Genomic DNA, 20,640 nt, shown 5'->3' with positions numbered 1-20,640 from the left:
AAATCTATTAATATCATTCACCTTACTAATAGATAGAAGGAAAAAGAATCATAAGATTATTCCCATAGATGATTTTTGAAAGCCTTTGACAAAATTGATTAGCTATTCATGATAAATAATAGAATAGCTGTTCACTCAAGAAAAAAGTGGCTGGAGAATACTTGCTGAAAATGACACACACACAAATTATAGACTACTGTAGTTGAGCATCTCACTTACTCCACTGGGAATCACTGAAGATATATCAGGAACCAAGCAAGTGTGTCCATCCACTACCATTCAATATCATGATAGAGGTTTTAGCCAATGCAATGAGATGAGAGAAAACAATTAGGGACGTAAGTAAGTACAGAAGAAGTGACAAAGTGTGGTGCATCCATCAGATGGAATCTTAGTCAGCAATAAAAGAGGACAAGCTATGGACACACACCACTTGGATGATTCTCAGAATCTTTATCCTGAGGAAACCAGTCTCAAAAGGGACTTTGTTTTACTTATCTCTAGATTCTCCGTGTTTTCTTATGGTATAAAATCTACCCTGAAGTCAAACAATCTATGAGTGTTAATGAATGGATGAATAGATATAGGCTCCTAAACCTCAAGAGACGGGAATATGCCACATGTTTCATCCTCCTATTGGATGAACCACAATGGGTAGTATTTATCAAGGACCCTCTATCTGCCTTCTGCCCTGGGAGACAAGTGGGCAACACTGCTTTCAGGGTACTTCACGTGGGCCTCCCATCTCATGAACCTGTATTTCTTTTTTCTTAGGAGGTAGATGTGGCTCTTCGATTAAATATTTGCTTACAGAAGGTCGTAACACAATAGGATGTTAAATTCATAATGGAATTTTGGCTGAAACTCCAATGATAAAAACAGTAGATTCAAAGTGCACCCACATTCTGTAGAGTGAAATCAAATCTGTCTCTGAGTGATAATTTCGAAAAGAATTGTAAGCTTCTTTGTGTTGTGCTTCTCTTATCCTCAAGCCCTTGCTAACTTTCATTAAATGTACAGTCTAGGGACCCCTGGGTGGCTCAGTCGGTTAAGTGTCTTCCTTCGGCTCAGGTCGTGATACCAGGGTGCTGGGATGGAGCCCCACATTGGGCTCCCTACTCAATGGGGCATCTGCTTCTCCCTCTGCCCCTCCCCCTCCACTCATGCTCTGTCTCTCACTTTCTCTCTCTCAAATAAATAAATAAAATCTTTTTTTTTAATGTACAGTCTAAATCATATTTGTTTTGGGAAAACACGGGAGAGGTATATGTCCCTTGGGGCAAAATGGCTTGGAGCATGGAGAAGCCAATTTCAAGATGGCAGAGCAAGGGGAGTTGGCACAAGTCACATATGACCACCAGGACATGTTCGTAGCACATGGGAATGTGCTTTGGGAAGCCCTGGAAATGATTAGGTGAGAAGTACCCAGTGGAAAAGGGATAGAGACACCTCCTACTGTTATTCATATCTTAAAGGGGAATTTTTGCACTGGGAAAACCAGAAAGGTCTCTGAAACCTTGGTTACACATGATTTCTATCAGTGCAGAATGAATCAATCCAAGGAGAATGTGGTGTTTGACTGGCAGACAAAATTCTCTGGTTGAGAATGTGGCTGGAATCTTCCAGGAAAAAGGAGGAGAGATGTCTTGAGGGTTGACCAAGACTAGCTCCCAAATCAAATTGAACTTTTACCCAAAAAGTGAAAGTCATCACTGTGTTCTTAGAAGAAGGAGCAGTGGTATTTTCCAAGAAAAAGTGGACTCCAATTCTGTACAAGTATGAGAGAACAGAAAAGTTTTATTATAGTAACAAGAAGCAAGCAATTCAACTGGGTGGGGGGTGGTCGTGTGCAGATGACCTTCAAAGCAGTAAGTAATCAAGGTGTGGTAGCAACAGTTAGTTTCACAAGAAAAGGAGAGAACTGGTTAATTCAGCAAATATATTACACTGAATCTGGTCAAAGAGCTGCTATAGATGTGTCTGAACACAGCAAACGTTGTTCCCTTATGTGTTGAATCTCTGTCTGTTGTCCACTCTCTCTGGCATTTCACTTAGTTGAGTTCCGAGAGATCTCTTTTCCAGACGACTCTGTTCTTCAATGGGCAGATGATAAGGGACAATTTGAGTCCTTCTGTAAAAATGTAATTAAACAAATTTCCAATCATCTGGAAAGAATTCTATAAGCCTCTCCATCTATAGATTACCCAACACAAAACCAATCTTTCTAACAAACCATATGGGTGAGGTGATCACTGTGTCCTAAAGGCGAAAATAAGATGGCAGAGGCAGATGATCCAGCAATCTAGGAAGAATCTAGAGGAGAAACTTTTACTAGGGAGCAAAAGAGAAAGTTTGGGGTCATCTTCTTTGAAGAATTCACAAGGTAGAGAGCATCCATACTTTCTGCTTTGGAGTTCCACAAACTGACAATTTGTCCCTCCCCTGTTAAGTCAACCAAACCTCTGCCGATCACTAACAGTGAACTTTATTACATCGCTTAGTTGGGAGAGCCTGGGAGACGCAGCTGAGAGCACTCTGACTTTGGTGAATGAGTTGTGGGGGCAGGACCACCAGAAAACATGCAGGAAATAGATCTTTGCATTCCATTTAATCTTCCTTAAACAGAAGTAAGAAAACAAATCGAGCAATCTGCAATGCTTGCATGATTAAGTCAAGTATCCCACCTTGACTCTCAACTTCATCTCTGGCATTTTGCTGCCTTAGAGCATAGAGAGCCTCCTTCTCTGCTAATTCTTGCTCCATTTCTTCCTTTTGTTTCTGCTGCTCCAGTTTGTCCTCCAGCTTTCTGATTTTCTCTTCGAACTCCTCTCTGATCTGCACTATCCGTCTCTCTAGCTCTGCTCTGTAAAATTCTTGTGTCACTTGGACTTGTTTCTGAATCTCCTCCTCGGCCTTTTGGTACATCTTATTGGTGAAGCACTTTCCTTTGTTCTCCACCACGACGCGCTGAACCAGCGCCAGCAGCTCCGTTCTCTGGGCCTCCTGCTCAGCTCCTGTCGCCCAATTGTTGAACAGGCAGTAGCGATCCCCAAACTCATCCACCAGCTCTCGCATGCTGTCTGGAGCGTCCTCTAAGAATGTATGGAAACTCATGCCTTCCAACTCATCTTTCCGGGTGAATAAGAGAATCATGTATCTCCTAGCTTGGGTTCCAAACATTTCCAGAACCTTCTTCGTGGACTTGTACTCTTCCTGCGTATACCGGCCCAGCGAGACCACCAGGAGCAGAGCATGAGGCCCCGGGGAGGTCAGGAGGATGCAGCGAGCGATCTCCTTGCCAGTGTCAGCATCCCGTACCTCGGGGTCGAAAATGCCAGGCGTATCCACGACGACAAGTTCTCTCCCTTGCCACCGGCTGCCCCCTTTCATACAGACCTTGGTGACTGAGTTTGCTGCAAGGCTGGAAGGAAACACTTTCTCTCCAAGGATGCTGTTGCCCGTTGCACTTTTTCCTGCTCCAGTCTTACCCACTAAGACAAGTCTCAGTTGTGCATCTCTCTGGTCTTGGGTTCCAAGCCCTGGGACATCAGGAAACAAAAGCCAGGGCATTAGGATGGACCTCTGGCCCTTTCCCCAGCAGGGCTCCTGTTCCGCTCACACACTCCTCCTCTCTTGCCCTAGGCTCCCCTCCCGTGAGCGACCTCTGCACTCACAGGAACGCTACAGAAGGCCTTTCTACAGAAGCCCTATTGAAAGTCTATAGAAAGCCTGATGTTCCTCTTGCCGCACGTGGGGAAGGCCCAAGGACTTTCCAGGATTCCGTGGAGCTTCTTACTCTTACCTTTTGCAGCTAAGTAGCCCACAGAAGAGGAAACAAAATAGCTCAAGAAGAGAATTGCGAGCTGCCGCAGGTAGCTGTTCCCCATAGGAGCAATGCAGGAAGTAACTCGAAATCTGACCTTGGGACGTCTCTGTGGGCGCTCCTCCCCCAGTTTGTAGTCAAAATGGAACTTTTCTTCTTCCCATTAAGAAGCCAGGTAGGGGGGTTTTACAACCCATCCCGTCCTGGCAGGGTACAATAGGGATGCCTGGGCAGAAAGACAAAGCGTCCCTTTCTAGTTCCTGTGTGGGACCAACCTGTCAGGGATTGTGACCCGAGAGAGGACAAAATTCCTCCATTTCAAGTTAAAGACCTTAGCTTCGAATCTAGTGACTTTTTTTACATTCGAAATTAATACATTAAAGAATGATAGCCAGAAAATAGTGACAGTTAGCTGAAGTGACTATAAAATCCCTTGATAGATAAAAAATGAAAGAAAGAAACCCATACAGGTTAGTGCCAGTGGAGCTATCCTTTCTTAGTTCCACTAGATGAAGCACATTCTCCTTCCTAGGAAAGTGGACAGCTAATCCCAGCACGGCACAGCTTAGCAATAGAAACTGTGTTCTCAGAATAACCAGGCCTTGAGTGAAACACCAAATCATCCATACAGCTCTTCTGCATTTGTCTTCAGTATTTCTCTGCATATCTCCTTCCTGTGTCTATAGGGTCCTGGGCTTCAGGATTTGTTAAGCATAGAACCGGGACCCGCAGGATGGAAGACAATGGGCAATCTCATTTGGGAGCCTGTTTCTCTGAGAAGGCAGACCCTGCTGGCCCAGCCCTTGAGTGAGTCTGGTTCCTGCATGAGGAATCCTGTATCACAACCATCCATTTTGGCTTGAAGGTGATGCGTACATTACCACACTCACAACTCCAGACACTATTACAACTCCATTTTATTTCTCAGAGAGGGTATCGCCATTTAGCCAGTTGCCCAGACCAAAAATCTAGGCATTGCTCTTGATTCTTCTCTTTCCTTTCCTTTCCCCATCCAGCCCATCAGCAACCCCTCTTGGCTCCACCTGCAAATCTGTCTGCTTCTCTCCACTGTGAAGCCCAGCACACCAGCTCAAGCTACCGTCGGCATCCATGCCTCCCAAGGAGGCTCCCAGTTGGTCTCTCTGCTTCCATTTTGTCCCCTTCTGTCTACTCTGTAAATTGGAATATTCTTTTAAAAATAGCAAACAGAGGAGAGATATTGCAGAACCCCTAACTCTGCCTTCCACAAAATCTGTAGGTATCATCCCCATCACCTTCTGAGCATTAGCAAAACCATCCCTGATGCAGTTTCTCACATCTGATCACCAGAATCCTGGGGTGAGAGAAGGAGATTTCCAGAAACCAAGAACACTGAATACAGGATGGTGAGGATTATCTAAGGAAAAAATGTGGATGGGAGTTCAGATGATTATTCAGTTAGCAGGACAATGGAAGACTCCAACCTGGGGACATCCTTAGGGCATCTGTAGGCCTAGTGAGAGGGAGCAGCAAGTCAGGGGAAGAGACACTGAAAGGCCCTGTAGCAGGAGAAAGTGCAGGGGGTCCAGAGGAAGTAAATGGAGAGGAAATCAGATATGGGGGTGGGATATTTTGCTCCAGCAAGGATAAGGGCTGGCTGCCAGCTCAGGAGAAGCCCCTGCTAGTTCTCCTTCCTCCCCCCGCCCTGCCGCACAGGGGACCCCCCCCCCAACACCCTCTCACCAAGGCTCCCAGGTTTGCTGGAGCATGCACCACACTTCAGGGCTGACATTGTAGCGGGAACTCCTGCACAGAAAGGAACACAACTAGTCATTTTAGGGACACGGAAAGTAAGTGGAAACCTCAGCCTCCCCCGACCAGCAATTGCTTTTCCCTGTAAACTTGCTGCTTGCTTTCTCCTCCCATATTTCCCAAAGCTTCTCCACTCTCCAGATTGGCTCATCTTCAGATTGTTCCTTTTTCTCTACACAAGCAAATGCTTGGAGGGCTTTGTTGGTACTGCTTCTGGGCACCCTTCCCCAGCAATCCTAGGGATTTACTGACAGACCCCAGACACCCCCCCCCCTTAGGAAGCCAGTGTGCCTAAACAATGCTTTCCTTGCTAATAAATTCTTTTCTTCTTCTTCTTTTTTAATGTCCTCTCTGTGCCTTTATGCCTTTCTTCTTCAGTGTGGCTCAGTGGAGGGCCCCTCTATTTGCAGGGTGGGATGCTGCCTGCTTCATGAATGCTCAATAAAATCGATTGGATCTTCCAATTTACTTGGTTGAATTTTGTTTCCTAACAAAGAACTCTCACTGGAGCAGACTTTGACTAGGACAGGCTGAAAATACTAGTTGTTAAGGACAAGTTCATCTGATAAGAAGCCATCCAAAAACATTTAAAACATTATTAGAAAGACAGACACTCCTTTTGTAGGAAGAGTTATTTCTTTATCCCTTATGGATAGGGAGTAGGAAACAGCTTCTTGTAAACTGAGAAGAGAAATCACAGACTTTTTTAAAGTCAGCTTTGGCTACAAATTTGATGTTGGTGATGGGTGTTAGGGAGTAAGTAGGATAACAGAAATAGGAAAACAAAAGGTTTTGGGGTGTTTCTTAAGGTCCTTGTTCCAGCATGTGGGCTTTCTCTCTCTCTCTCTCTCTCTCTCCCTTTTTAAAGATCTTACTTAAGTGAGTTGGGGGAGGTGCAGAGGGGAAGGGAGAGAGAATCTGAAGCAGGCTTCATGCCCAGCCCAGATCTTGATGCGGGGCTAGACTCAGGACCCTGAGATCATGACCCGAGCCCTAGTCAAGACTCAGACACTCAACAGACCGAGCCACTGAGATGCCCCTGGGCCCTCTCTTCATTCTGCAATGCTGTGCTGTTTCTCCCAGTTTAGATGTGAAAACAGAGGACTGCCCTAGTGGCTGAGTTCTCCCACTGCCTGAAGAGCAAGTATCCAGGGGTCCCTGGGGGGCTCAGTCGGCTAAGTGGCCTACTCTTGATTTTGGCTCAGGTCATAATCTCAGGGCCCAGTTGGGCTCCACGCTGGACATGGAGCCTGTTTAATGTTCTGATTCTCTTTCTCCTTCTCCCTCTGTCTCTACCTGCCCCCTCCTTCTCTAAAAAACAAAAAAAAACGAAACAAAACAATAACAAAACATAAAAACAGGGCACCTGGGGGGCTCAGTTGGTTAAGAGGCTGCCTTCGGTCAGGTCATGATCCAGGGTCCTAGGATCCAGCCCCACATCGGGCTCCCTGCTCAGCAGGGAACCAACTTCTCTATTTCTGCCCCTCCCCGCCATTGGTGCTCTCTCACGAGCCCACATGAGCTCACTCTCTCTCTCCCAAATAAATAAGATCTTAAAAAAAAAACCACCACCACCAAATTTACAGCTTAACATCAGCAAATACAGGAAATAGGAACCAACAAGAAATACACTTTCTGAGAACAAGTATGCCGGTAGGTTTAAGATATACCCCCAGGGGAGAGGTCCTCTCTCCACCAAATCACGTTACCCTCTGTCCCCTCCCCCAAATACCCCTTTTCTCTTACCTGGAAAATCTGGGTCCTGCTCCCTTCTCTAACTTTAAGGCAATGCTAAGCCACAATGTTGAGAAAAAGGAGAGAGGAAGTGAGGGGAGGAGCTGTTCAATCATCTTCGTGTAAGAGACCTGCCCACCTCAGCAACTAGCCCCGCAAATAGAACTTTCTCAATGATGGATTTGATTCGTGCAGTCCAATAGGGTAGCCATTAACCACATGGGCTGTTGACACATGAAATGTGATGTAAGTGTGATTGCAGAACCGAATTCCTCGTTTTACTTCATTTGTATTACTATTTTTAAAGATTCTATGTTTAAGTAATCTCTACACCCAACGGGGAGCTCAAACGCGTGACCCCAAGATCGAGAGTTGCAAGCTCCACTGATGGAATCAGCCAGGCACCCCATTTGAATTAATTTAAAGTTAAATAGCCACATCTGCCTAGTAGCTACCTTATTCAGCCATGCAAACGCTCTACCGTGAGGGATAAAATATGGGTTATGCTGTGACATTCTGGAAAAACCGCTGAGTTGAAACCAGAGGCTGCCAGCTATTCCGAAAAGCCTGCGGTCCCGAACCCCACGTCTCAGCACATCAGGCCTTCCAGCCCAACACCTGCCCCTAGAGCTTTAGGCCTGTATCAGCATAGGCAGCCCTACCTCCTCTCCTCCCTCCCAGTGACTGGGGGAGAGACAGCTGCAATTTCCAAGGTCTCATCTGCCTGAAGCAAGTGAGGGTAACTGGTCTGCTTTTAACTAATGAGACGGGTCCAGAGTCACCCTGCGAGATGGTGCTCAGACCATTTGCAATAGGCTAATCCTTGACATCTGACACTATCTGTCATGAAAATGTAAACTGTGAGACTATGGGGCGGTGGTGAGCAGCATGGATCCCAGTTCCCTAGAGACATGGATTCCGTTATGAAAGAGGTGCCAATTTACAATTACACCCCATAACTGAGACTTTATTTCAAGTTGCATAACACTTGAGTAATTATACAAACTGCTAACAATTCCAAAGAGATCAAATAGAAGACATAAATATCTCTGAGGATAGTATGTGGTCGGCCTTGTGCATACAAGCACAGGGTAACTACTCCTAAACAGGAGACAGGGCAATGGAATAAACTGTGCACTAGGAGTGAGGATAAAGAACATTCTAGAACAATATAACCCAAATAACAAGGACGACTCAGCCCTTGGGTGAGATAGGCAAAAAAAGCAAGTCAAAAGAACAGGCAGGGTGTAAACACATGTCTGTGATTCCGAAGTGATTTAAAGAGAGAAAGGGTGGGATTATATTTTGTTACTAAGCGTAAGCCCAGCCAGAAGGTTTGTATCATTCTTTATTTAAGTGTGGGAGTGAGAGCAGAGATTGATGTAAAATATGATCCAAATCGAAATTTTAAGTACTATTAAACCCCCAAGCCATTACTTAGATATTCCTTATTGGGGTAACAAGGATCACGACATATAGGGAATTCCCTATCACGGCTGACATTTGTAACGACACCCAGGTTCACGACCTGAGCCGAAGTCAGATGCTGAACCCGCTGAGCCACCCAGGCGCCCCTGAAATGTGTGTACTTTGCTCTCATTTTTGACGGCTATTTTCCCTGAGTGCAGGATTTCAGGCTAGCTGTTATTTTCTCTCAGCACACTGAAAATCTGCCTCCACTGTTTTCCTGGCTTCCTCCTGACTGTGAAGAAGTCAGTGGAGGGACGCTTGTGTGGTTCAGCCGGTTAAGCGTCTGCCTTCAGCTCAGGTCATGATCCCTGGGCTCATAGCGGGGAGTCTGCTTCTCCCTCTGCCCCTGCACCCCACCCCCCGCTCGCACTCTCTCTCAAATAAATAAATAAAATAATAAATAAATAAATAAAATTTTTAAAAGGAAAAGAAAAGAAATCGGTGGGCACCCGGCCGGCACAGTTGGTGGAGTGCACAAAAATATTTGGAAAAAGAGAAATTACGTAGGAAAGAGAGCGGAGGATGATGCCTACACACTCACAGTACAGCCCCAGGAAGTGTGTGGTCCACGGTCGGTGTCAGCCCGGCTCTCAGAAGCCTCTCACAAGAACACCCACAAGCTTCTCACAAGAGCTTCTCACAAGAACTTCTCCCAAGAACACAAATTTGTTGTGAATTTACCTGTGCACGACCGCACTTCTTTCCTGTCTTCCCCACAACCATATCCTGCTCCGTTCTTATCTCACCCGCCACATGGAGTTGCGGGCACTTCACAGGATACGGACGAGGTTAAGGTGCAAGGTGCATGCCCCCTACCCAGCCCTGCCACGGACGCCTAATGAAGGACCGTCCCAGCTCCGACCTGAGCTGAGTGAAATGGCCAGGGCAGGCTGTCCTGCCTGACTCTGACCTTCAGAGTCCTGACGGTGGAGCTTTAAAAGCCCAGACTGCTTACAGAAAACTTCGGAGGTTGATTTTTTATTAATTTTATTATTGCTTATTTGAAGTAATAACAACTTGTACTTTGAATTAGAATTTCTTTTTACAAGTTGTGAACGGCCACAAATGATGGTGTGTGAACATAAATATGTAAAAGTAGTTTGCACATTCTTACTATATTTTATTTCTATTTAACAAGAGATCAGGGATTTCAAATTCAAGATGGCCAACTGGACATAGGTAATCATTGTAGAAAAGGGATTAATAGAAATTGTAGACCATAGACACTCTCTCTTTCTGTTTTTTAAAACTTAAAAAAAAAAAAAAATCTGGGGCACCTGGATGATTCAGTCAGTTGAGTGTCTGACTCTTGATTTTGGCGCAGGTCATGATCTCAGGGTCTTGGGATCAAACCCCAAGTCGGGCTCCCTGCTCGGCAGGGACTGCTTCAGGATTCTCCCTCTCCCTGTGCCCCTCCCCCAACTTGTGCACCACACACCGTCTCTCTCTCTCCCTTTCTCTCTCTCTCTCAATTAAGTAAATCTTTAAAACAAACAAACATACAAACAAAAACTTTTCCTCTTGACCCCTTCAAATACCTATCAAATTAGTTGAAGAACTAAACCTCACAAAACTGGTTCTCGCTCCTTCCTTTGCAAGTCCTGTATGGATCTTCTAGCATCTAGCTTTGGACTGTGGGGATATTGGCAATTATTGAAGACTCAGCTGCAATTGAGGGAGATATTTATGTTACTATCCTGCCACATTCACCCCAAGCCTTTCACATAATCTTCAGACCCAAATTTCAAGTTAATGCAGATCATTTACATTGGACCCTACCTTGACAACTGATATTCAACTTGGCACAAACCTAACTGAACGCTATTGCTCCTGACTCTACCCTTCCCCTGACAACCTTACTTGTCACCCTTAAGTTTCCTATTTCTGAAAAGAAGCACGATCGTCGGACCCATCACCCACGTGGACGCATCCCACACATCCTTCACAGTAGACGTCAAGCCCTGAATTCTTCCTCAGGTCTTCCTCTATAAATCCTAGTTTAAATTCTGCATTATGGATCATGACTAGCACATATTTCAATAACGGGGATCATGCACACATTAAAGGCTGGAACTTCCAGAGTCCTCAGCGCTCAGAGAAAACTCGGATATAAAATAGGTTAAGATGAGTGAGCAATATTTCATTTGTCAAGTAAAAAGATAATGATTTATTTGATTTACTCCTTTTTTCCTCTGGGTATGTCTTACCTTCCAAAATAGAATATAAGGCTGAGAGAAAAGAAATCAGCTCACAGAAGTTGCGTGTTCAATAGGCCTTAACACAGGTTCATTGAATTCATAATGCTTCTGCACATCTCTGAGGGAAAATGCCTTTTAAATGGTTTTTAAATGAAAAACATCAGGACACGGCATGAATACTACTGCACAGATGAGTCGCTCACAAGGAAGTATTTTTGAATATAAGAATTGCATGAAGGCAAAGAGCAGTTTGGTCCAGCGGTGTTATTTGACATATGTTATGAATATGTTTGCTTATGAGAGTTTTTTTCTTCCGTGTCGTTTTTACTCCATTCCTAATACTTGTGATGAGCAGAGATTTAGGATCTTATTTTTTCCAGACTTAATCTCTAATCCGTCTCCCTAAAATTCACTGATACAGTAAATACTCTTAGTCGTGTTCATAGTCAAAACAAAGACGACTGTAAAAATTCCAATGATTTGGGGGAGACTGGGTGGCTCAGTCGTTAAGCATCTGCCTTCAGCTCAGGTCATGATCCTGGAGTCCCAGGATCGAGCCCCACATCGGGCTCCCTGCTCAGTGGGGAGTCTACGTCTCCCTCTGCCCTTCACCTTGCTCGTGCTCTCTCACCCCACTTCTGCTCTCTGGCTCTCACTTTCTCAAATAAATAAATAAAATCTTTTTAAAAAAATTCTAATGATTTGAATTTGGGATGTCTGCAATCACTGTAAATGATAGAAAGTCACCCCTCCAGCTTCGAAGTTTCTCAATTCTTTAGCAAGACACAACCTTTCAAATACTCACTGCGAATGTCACAGCTTGGAAGGGGAAGGAAGAGATTTTTCTGGTGGCAGAAAAGACTAGAGGGAATTTCAAACCAACAACAGCCATAAAGATCAGGGAATGCTCTGAAAGAAAAGTGAGAATCCTAAGATCTATCAATCAGAATTCTAGCAGCAAAAAGATGGCCTACTCTCATCAGGTCCCAGGGGGAGTTTTAGAGAAGGGACTTCCTACAAACTGTGGATACAGGGCTTTGGAAACGACAAGGGGGAGTGCTAGTAATGGTGAGAAGATGGTATCCCAACCGTAAGGGGGTGAACAAAGACTGGAACCCAGAAGGTGAGTTGGGTAGAGAGGCTGTCTTGGGAGGAGCTCTCGCCATTGGCTTAGGGTTGTGGCTGGTCAGAGATGGCCCTGCAGGGAGAGAAGCAGGAGAACGAAGACCCAGCCTTGCTTTTCTACTCCCCTGGGGTCTCCTACTTGGACTTCCCATTGGCCACGCCAAGCAGAAGTCAGAGAGCAGGAGATCCCACCAATGTAGTCCATTGAGATCAGCCTCCTGGGGCAGAGAGCTAGGGTGAAGAAGGCGGAAGTGTGGGTCTGCAGAGGCCAGTGAAAATTATTTGGCACAGAAGAGATTTTTAGTTACAGTCAGACACATTTTCAGTTAGGATGGGACCTAAGAAAGAAAAGAGAGAAAAGCATTAAGAGAATCTACCAACTTCTAGATCTCTGTGAACGACAGAAGCAGCTTTCCAGAGAAACCCGATGCTTCACTAACAAATTACTCATAGACCAGCCCTGCAGCAGCACATGCCCCCAGTGGTGTGCACACGTAATGTCTGCAGGATTTCGATTTGAATTTTCCTAAACTGAGTCCTTCAAGTCTATATATCATTGCCTGAGAAAGCCAATTTTGTAACTTCTTAAATTTGTCGGCACTGTGAAGAGGGACGGGGGGAAATGGGAGGTGGTGGGGACCAAGCTGGGAAGAGGTTTCATTCTGGTTAGCTGTCACTGCAGAACAAACCATTCTGAAGTTCGGTGGCTTAAAACAGCAACCATCATTTATTTTTTTCTCATCAATCTGCAATCTTTGGAAAATACAGTCTACCACTATTACAAATCATAGTAAATTCAGGAGCAAAAGTGAAATTGACATGACTACCAAAACATATGCCATATTTTTGAAAGCACCTTCCTAATCCCATCTAAAACCTCTGCAAATATACCCTTCTCAGCTTCTACCCTTAGATTTTTTATTTTTTCATCATACTTCATCTTCAGCGCTTTTATTTTTCCCTCTCGTTCTTGCTGTGATTTATGAGCATATTCCCTTTCTACTAGTTTAATTTCATTATTTAATTGATCAGTGTAGATTTGCTTCAGGACTTCTGCCTTTTGATTCAGCTTTTCCTCTGTATCCTTGTAAATGTTATCAGAAAAGTAAGCCCCGACTTTGCTCCACACCATCTCATCTATCAGCCCCAACAGCTCCTGCACTTGAGCTTCCTTCTCGGCTTCCGTGGCTCTGTTGTTGAAGGCACAGCAGCGGTTCCCACATTCCTGGATGATGTTCCTGAGGCTCACATCTGCATCTGCTATATAGTCACTTAGGCTCTGACCCTCCAAGTTATCTTTGCGAGTGAACAAAATGATCATGTGCTTCAAGGCTGGCTTCCCAAAGAGAGCCTTGATCAATGCCACGGTCTTCTGCTCTTCCTCTGTATAGCGGCCCAGCTGCAGAACCAAGAGGATGGCGTGGGGCCCGGGGCAGGAGTAGAGGACACAACGGCTGATTTCCTTGCAGGTGATGTCCAGGGTCTCCTTGGTGTCAAAGAGCCCCGGGGTGTCAACAACAAGAATATTCTTCCCGTTCCATTCCCGGGATGCTCTTTGACACTTTTTGGTAACAGCGTGAGCAGCAATTTTAGATTCAAATTCTTTTCTCCCAAGGATGGTGTTTGCTGCTGCGCTCTTCCCATTTCCTGTTTTCCCTACCAGAACAATCCTCAGACTCCTGCACTGACAGTGAGCCATGTCAGTATCAGGAGGCTCGAAGGCTTAGGTATCCGCAGACCTGAAGGGAAGGAGAAGAAAATGGGTCATGGAAGTAAGTGGAAAACATTACCCCCTCTTTTCTCCTTTGTGTTCCTCCTTGAAAATGTGTAGCGGTCTACTATCCATGTTGATCCCATAAAGACAGAAAGATGAAAGAGTTCAATCACCATGGAAGAAATAATAAAATAGTTAAAGAGTTTCCACACCAAAGAGTACCAGGTCCAGATGGTTTCATGGGGAACTCACTTCTACCCTTAAAGATCTAAGAATCTCCGTGCATCTTAAGCTATTCCTGATGATTTAAAAAGAAGGAAAACTTTTGATTCTTTCTATGACATAGGTATGATACTGATCCCGAAGACTAACAAAGATTTCACCAATAAATAAAGCTACAGACCTGCCTCATTTGTGAATACTAATACAAAATCCTAAATAAATTATTAGACACTAAAAAGTAACACACCATGATTAAATGTGATTTATTTCAGAAATCCTAGGGTGCTTCAATATGAGAAAATGGGTTGTTACAACACATTCTCATGAATAGATTAAGAATAAAAATACCTAGATGCAGAAAAGACATTTCACCAAATGCAATACTAATTCATGTTTAAAGCATTTCATAACATTTGAGTTATTAGATACTTCTTTAATGTGATCTTATATACATATAAATTTAAAATTTTTTGTCACCACTTATTTTCCACTGCAGCTAGAAGAGTTGATTATAAAATTCATTTGGGGAGCGCCGGGGTGGCTCAGTAGTTAAGCGTCTGCCTTCGGCTCAGGTCATGATCCCAGGGTCCTGGGATCGAGCCCCGCATCGGGTTCCCTGCTCTGTGGGAAGCCTGCTTCTCCCTCTCCCACTCCCCCTGCTTGTGTTCCCTCTCTAGCTGTCTCTCTCTCTGTCAAATAAATAAAATCTTTAAAAAAAAAATAAAATTCATTTGGATGAATGAAAAAGAAAATTATCCTGGACAATCAAGAAAGATAAGAACTATGAGGGAGGACTGGCTCTACCAGATTATAAAGCATTTTAGCCTCTATATTTAAGGCGTTATGATGTCAGTGCATGAACAGAGAGTCAGAACAGTGAAACCAATCCAGAAAATTCAGAAACAGACCAAATTGATCATACTATATTCATGAATATTCAATTCAGTTATATTATGTTACATTTATATTCAATAAGGCAGCATCTCACATCAATGGCGGGAGGGTGGGGGGAAGACGGACTAATAACCAGCACTGAGAGAACTACAAAACCATACAGAAAAACACAAAACTGCATCCACTTTCTTATGCCATTCAAATTCTAAATAGATGAGAAATCTAAACGTAAAAAATAATCCATATAAATACTAGAAGAAATGTGGGTAAATTCTTTGTAACCTGGAGTGGATAAAATATTTCTAAGATTTTAAAGAGAGTAAGGAAAAAGACTCATAAATTTGATTACATAAAAATCTAAAAGATAATGTGAGGCAAAGAACACTACAGACATTAAAACACAAATGTCAAACTGAGGGAAAATTTTTTCAGCCGATATCAAAGAGGGTTAATTTTCCTACTATACAAAGAATAATGATGAATAAAAGAGAAAATTAGCCTATTGTACAGAGAATTCCTAAAAGTAGAGAAACAAAAGACCAACAGCTTGATAGAAAATGGAGTAAGACATATGAATAAACAGTTCAAAGGACAAAGTGTAAATACCCTTGAATATATGAAAATATATGAACATTGACTTAGAATACAGAAAAAGAAGTCAAACATAGAAAAAATAAAATAACTAAATTAAAGCAATTCAAATTACACTGAGATACTATTTCTCACCTACAAGTTTGGCAAAAATCCAAAAATTTGCTGATATAATCTGTTGGTAAAGGTTTAGAGGAAATAGGTCCTCTTCCCCATGGTTAATGGGAATGGAAAAACAGTCCAAAACCTACAGAGGAGAAGTTAGCACTATCTTGTAAAAGTACATGTGCATTTATCCTTGGAGTATTAGTCCCAATTTTAGGATATATGCCTGTATGAGGGCAGACCACCCCAAAATGTGCCACTTTGGCATGCTGATTATTTTAAATAAAAGTTACTAAAGAAACAGCCTGAGCAAGAAGGACACCCAGACCCTCCTCTGTCCCCCTGCAAGTCGGAAACTAATCTCCCATGTGAAGGATGCCCTCCCTGTCCCAGGAGCTAAAGAGACATCCTTACGACCAGAGATGGGAGATTTGGAGCCAAGAAGCTGTACAGACAACTCTTGTTACTTTTTACTCACTTACTACCCCAGCCCAAAGTCTGTTTAGAATTCCTTACTAATTGAAGCTCCCAAAGGTAAGTTTTCTTTGTCTTGTCAATTCCTCCCAGATTCATTGTCTCTTGGTCTAAAAAGTATAAAAACTGCTCCCTGCTCTGGGGGAGCCTGCTTCTCCCTCTTTCTCTGCTGCTTCCCCTGCTTGTGCTCTCGGTCTCTCTGTCAAATAAATAAATAAATAAATAAATCTTTTTAAAAATTAAAAAAAACAAAGTTCGAATTACATCACTTTGCTTTTATGAAACACCTACACGTGGACCTGTTTTTGCTAGCCAAAGTAAATTCGAAGAGGATTTTCATTTTTACAAAAAATGCTGAAAGCAAAAACAGTGTTCAGCGTCTGTTTTACATTCAGATGAGCCACTTGAGAGGCAGCACACATCTTGGGCCGTGAGAATGATGCTGCCAAGCCCCTTCCCCAGGAACCCCACACAGCATCTCAGCATCCAGCTGCCAGAGCTTTGAACCATGTGAGCATGTGGGCTTTACCTCAATTGATTCTGTGCATTGGTTAGCAAGTAGTGTCTAAAGCCATCAGAAATGCATAGGGAGGTGATTTGGGGGGGATCTGGGAATACCTAAAAAATTTTCCCCTATAAATTAATGGTAATTGTTTCTCTGCATTTTGGTTTATGAAAGATTTTATAGGAGCATTCTGCTTTCAGATAGTAGGGGAAACCTGTAAATAGTTTATATAATTATACAACAAAAACTATATCTTAAAATACTAGTAAGGGGCGCCTGGGTGGCTCAGTTGGTTAGGCATCCAACTCTTGATCTCAGCTCAGGTCTTAATCTCAGGGTCATGAGTTCAGGCCCCATATTAGGCTCCAGCGTGGAGCCTACATTAAATAAATAAATAAATAATTTTAAAAAAATACTCGTAAAAATCAAAAGCAAATGACACATAGTATTTGGTGTGATGGATAAACCACACAAAAAAATTGGCCAAAGAAACTTGAAAATGCAGTAATTTCATTGTCCATCCACAGTGGAATATACCATAAGGTCAAAAAAGGGAAGAAACCTGCCAAAAATAATCTGAAATTGTTTTCAGGAATCCTGTCTTGTTCTTAGCTTTGTGTGTGTGTGTGTGTGTGTGTGTGTGTGTGTAGTTTTGAAGGCCAGTGACAAGCCCAGTGGCAGAGAGCATCCTGAGTGCCCATACTGTGCTCTTCAAATGCCATTTCCCACTAAAAACATTAGGACTCTTAGGAAAAAGTACTGATCCCAGTCTGGGCTAGGAAATGTGCAAGTGGATCCTAGGCTGTCTCGTCATACTATAAAGCAAGGATGCTACCAAAAATTACTCAGACCATGGGGCGCCTGGGTGGCTCAGTCGGCAGAGCATGCAACTCTTGATCTCAGGGTCAAACTGGGTATAGAGATTACTTTAAAAAATTACTCCAGGGGCCCCTGCATAGCTCAGTCATTAAGCGTCTGCCTTCGGCTCAGGGCATGGTCCCAGGGTCCTGGGATCGAGCCCCGCATGGGGCTCCCTGCTCGGCGGGAAGCCTGCTTCTCCCTCTCCCACTCCCCCTGCTTGTGTTCCTTCTCTCGATGTGTCTCTCTCTGTCAAATAAATAAATAAATAATCTTTAAGAAAATAATAAAATAAAAAATTGCGCAAATCTTATCAAAAGGACTAACGAGTCAACTTGAAGAAGCTCTGACAGAGATGGGGCAATTTGAGGATCCATAGAATAATATTTCCAATGGATTGAAATAGATCAAATATGTTGAAATCCACAAATTCATAAAAATATCATCATATTTAAAGAAGTCAGTTGTTCCTTTTGGGGTATGCTAGGAAATAATTCCATCATTCTGAACATGGACAAATAAAGGGAAAGAATCAAGCATGTCTTTTGTGTTATATAACTGGACCTCATGGAAATGAAAGAACTGTTGAGGGGAAGTTCTTTTCATAGGGTTATTCCATCTAATAAATGAAGAAAGAATGATAGAATTAGAATATCATAATTTGTGACCCTTAATGAAACCATTTTACCCTAGGCTGTCATTAGTGTCTGCTAAATCACAGGAAGAGAGAGAAGCGAACATAATGTGCCTTCCAATGTATGTTTACAACGGCTACTATGAAATAGTCCCACCCAAAAAACGAGGAAAACCTTAATCTGATCAAGCCTCTCCTTAAATATAAATTCATACAAAACACTGAAACTAGAAGAGCATGTTAAAGGACATCTTGAGGATTTAATCAACAAAATGTACACTGTCCAACTCTGTTGGACAAAAGACTGCCCCTTTCTTAAACAACAACAACAAAAATTTCACAGACAGAAACAGGAAGGTGGAAACTTTCACATTAAGTGAAACTTAAGAGATATCAAATAATTGCAATTTAGGAACCTTATTAGGATCTGATTTCCAAACAACTTTTAAAATTATGAGACCATTGGGGAATCTGAATACATCTGGTAATTTTTTAAAAATTTCTAATTGCTTTTCAAAGTCTGAAAAAGTCATATTTTTAATGGTCTTTCTCTTTCAGACATACATACTCGAATATTTACTGATAAAGTGATAGAGTGTCTGACATTTGCTTCAAAATAATCTGGGATGGGTGGGAGGGGCTTATAGACGAAACAAGACTTACACAAATTGATAATTGTTGAAGGTACATGGAAGTTGTCTTTATCTTTGAATGAGTTAAAAATCTCCCACAATTGGGGATGCCTGGTGGCTCAGTCGTTAAGCGTCTGCCTTCGGCTCAGGTCATGATCCCAGGGCCTGGGTTTGAGTCCCACATCCTGCTCCTTGCTCCGCGGGGAACCTGCTTCTCCCTCCCCCTCCCCTCTCCCTCTCCTTCTGCTTGCCCCTCCACCTGCTTGTGCTCTATCAAATACATAAATAAAATCTTTAAAAAAAAAAGAAGTAAAAAAAAATTTTCCCACAATAAAAATTTAACTTCCTCGTACTTTAGCAACTACTGAATGTATACTCTATACCAAGCACCCTGGTAAATAGGTTTTGTACATTCTCTTCTTTACTCCCCAAAATTACCTGCAAGGAAGCCAATTTTCTTATTCTAATTTTTAAAGTTTATTTATTTTTTATTTAAGTAATCTCTACACCCAACGTGGGGCACGAACTCACGATCCCTGAGATCAAAAGTCACACACAGGCTCTTCTGACTGAGTCAGACAGGCACCCCTATTCTAATTGTTTAAATGAGGAAATTGATGTGGCTCCGAAATGCTGAGAGACTTGCCCAAGGTCACAGTGCTAATAGGCATTGGGCAGAGGGGGGATCCAATTCAAAGACTGTCTGACCACCATGTTCGTGCATAATAACCTCTGCACACTATGGTCTCTTCCTGGTTCCTTCCTGGTCCTTGATTCCCTACATTTCCACTTACATTGAATCAGAAATAGATCAGGGGAGACCAAGGGAGACAGCACCCACTCTTTCCAGAAACAGTGAAGTGGTAGCAAGCCTGGAATTAGGGAAGGTAACAAAAGGGTTTCAGACACACTGTGTCTGTAGAATAGCTACCTCTCCACCCCCATGGCACTCCTCCTCACCTCATCTGCTACACTGTCCATCACACAGCTGTGCTCCTTAAATGTTGCTGAGTCCTTACTCAGTTTGCTGAGTGACGAAGGTACTCACTTTGCCATTAGTGACTAAGGTACCCCTGGGAGATTAATGAAGCCACATTCACACAGCCTGGGATTCAGATCCTTTTTCAGGAGAAAGAGGGATTCGGACTCAGTGGTCTTTAAATTGCCTTCCGGCTCTAAAGACCTACCTTGAGGACGCTAATGTCCCATTAAGGGAAATGGATGGCATGTCAGGCGGCGCTCAATGTCTGTCACAACAGCAACTGATGCAAGGTGTGCTATTCAGCCAGTTTGTCCCGTAAATACGAGACACGGCGACATCGGGCAAATCAGTCTCTTTATTCCCACCCTACCCTCCACCACTACCCCTCTGGCAGCATCCTCCTTGCTGGGCTGCTTGGCACAGACCAGAGTCCACCCCATGCACACCCCTGTGTCCCGCTGCATCTCACAGCTCCATCGCTCTGAGGCCAGGCTCACCTTTGGAAGAGATGATGAGTTGTCAGGGTTTTTTCCAAAGAAGCTGTTTGAGCTGGTGCTTTTGCTTTAACTGTAAGGAAAAAGTGTTTGTACCCTTTGAAACCTCTGAGCCAGGAAGTTCTGATTGGGTGGAGCTAGTGAAGGAAGAGTTTGCCTTTAAAGAGACAGAAATATTGCCCCATAATTTGGGGGCTGCTTTAGTTTTGCCAAGTTGAAACCTTTTTCTCCGTGTGCCTGTTTTCACACCAAAATTTCCAAAGCTATATTTGTTGTTTGGGGTTATAGTGGTGGATCAAAAGGCCCTTGTTAAATGACCCAAATCATGCACACAGAGCCAGCCACAGGGTCTGATCATCTTCCCCAGATAGAGTGGGAGACTTTCGGGTGATTC

The 20,640-nt window shown here is 43.3% G+C and overlaps 2 protein-coding genes across 7 annotated transcripts; both read right to left on the bottom strand.

Annotated features, from left to right (window-relative positions):
- Positions 1 to 1,777: 1,777 nt before the first annotated feature.
- On the bottom strand, positions 1,778 to 20,315 carry LOC118529500 (GTPase IMAP family member 4-like). 5 transcript variants are annotated; one of them, XM_078059747.1, is made up of 3 exons: positions 20,250 to 20,315; positions 5,546 to 5,608; positions 1,778 to 3,539 (listed from the first exon to the last, which is right to left on the bottom strand). In XM_078059747.1, the coding sequence occupies exons 2-3, from the start codon at positions 5,592 to 5,594 to the stop codon at positions 2,608 to 2,610; spliced, it is 981 nt and encodes a 326-aa protein (XP_077915873.1). In that variant the 5' UTR covers positions 5,595 to 5,608; positions 20,250 to 20,315; the 3' UTR covers positions 1,778 to 2,607. The 5 variants fall into 5 exon arrangements, with proteins under 5 accessions (XP_077915873.1, XP_077915875.1, XP_077915872.1 ...); XM_078059749.1 differs by lacking the exon at positions 20,250 to 20,315 and adding an exon at positions 11,026 to 12,734; XM_078059746.1 differs by lacking the exon at positions 20,250 to 20,315 and adding an exon at positions 9,360 to 9,722.
- GIMAP7 (GTPase, IMAP family member 7) lies at positions 12,850 to 20,335 on the bottom strand. Of its 2 annotated transcripts, none has more exons than XM_036082321.2 (2): positions 20,250 to 20,335; positions 12,850 to 13,880 (listed from the first exon to the last, which is right to left on the bottom strand). In XM_036082321.2, exon 2 carries the CDS (start codon positions 13,838 to 13,840, stop codon positions 12,965 to 12,967), a length of 876 nt encoding a protein of 291 aa, XP_035938214.2. In that variant the 5' UTR covers positions 13,841 to 13,880; positions 20,250 to 20,335; the 3' UTR covers positions 12,850 to 12,964. The 2 variants fall into 2 exon arrangements, with proteins under 2 accessions (XP_035938214.2, XP_035938215.2); XM_036082322.2 differs by lacking the exon at positions 20,250 to 20,335 and adding an exon at positions 19,958 to 19,976.
- Between the last annotated feature and the right edge of the window lie 305 nt (positions 20,336 to 20,640).

This window comes from Halichoerus grypus, chromosome 12 (genome assembly GCF_964656455.1).
Source record: "Halichoerus grypus chromosome 12, mHalGry1.hap1.1, whole genome shotgun sequence".
NCBI lineage: Eukaryota > Metazoa > Chordata > Mammalia > Carnivora > Phocidae > Halichoerus > Halichoerus grypus.
The sequence above is the reverse complement of the archived record's forward strand: the minus strand, read 5'-3'. Positions and strand labels throughout refer to the sequence as shown.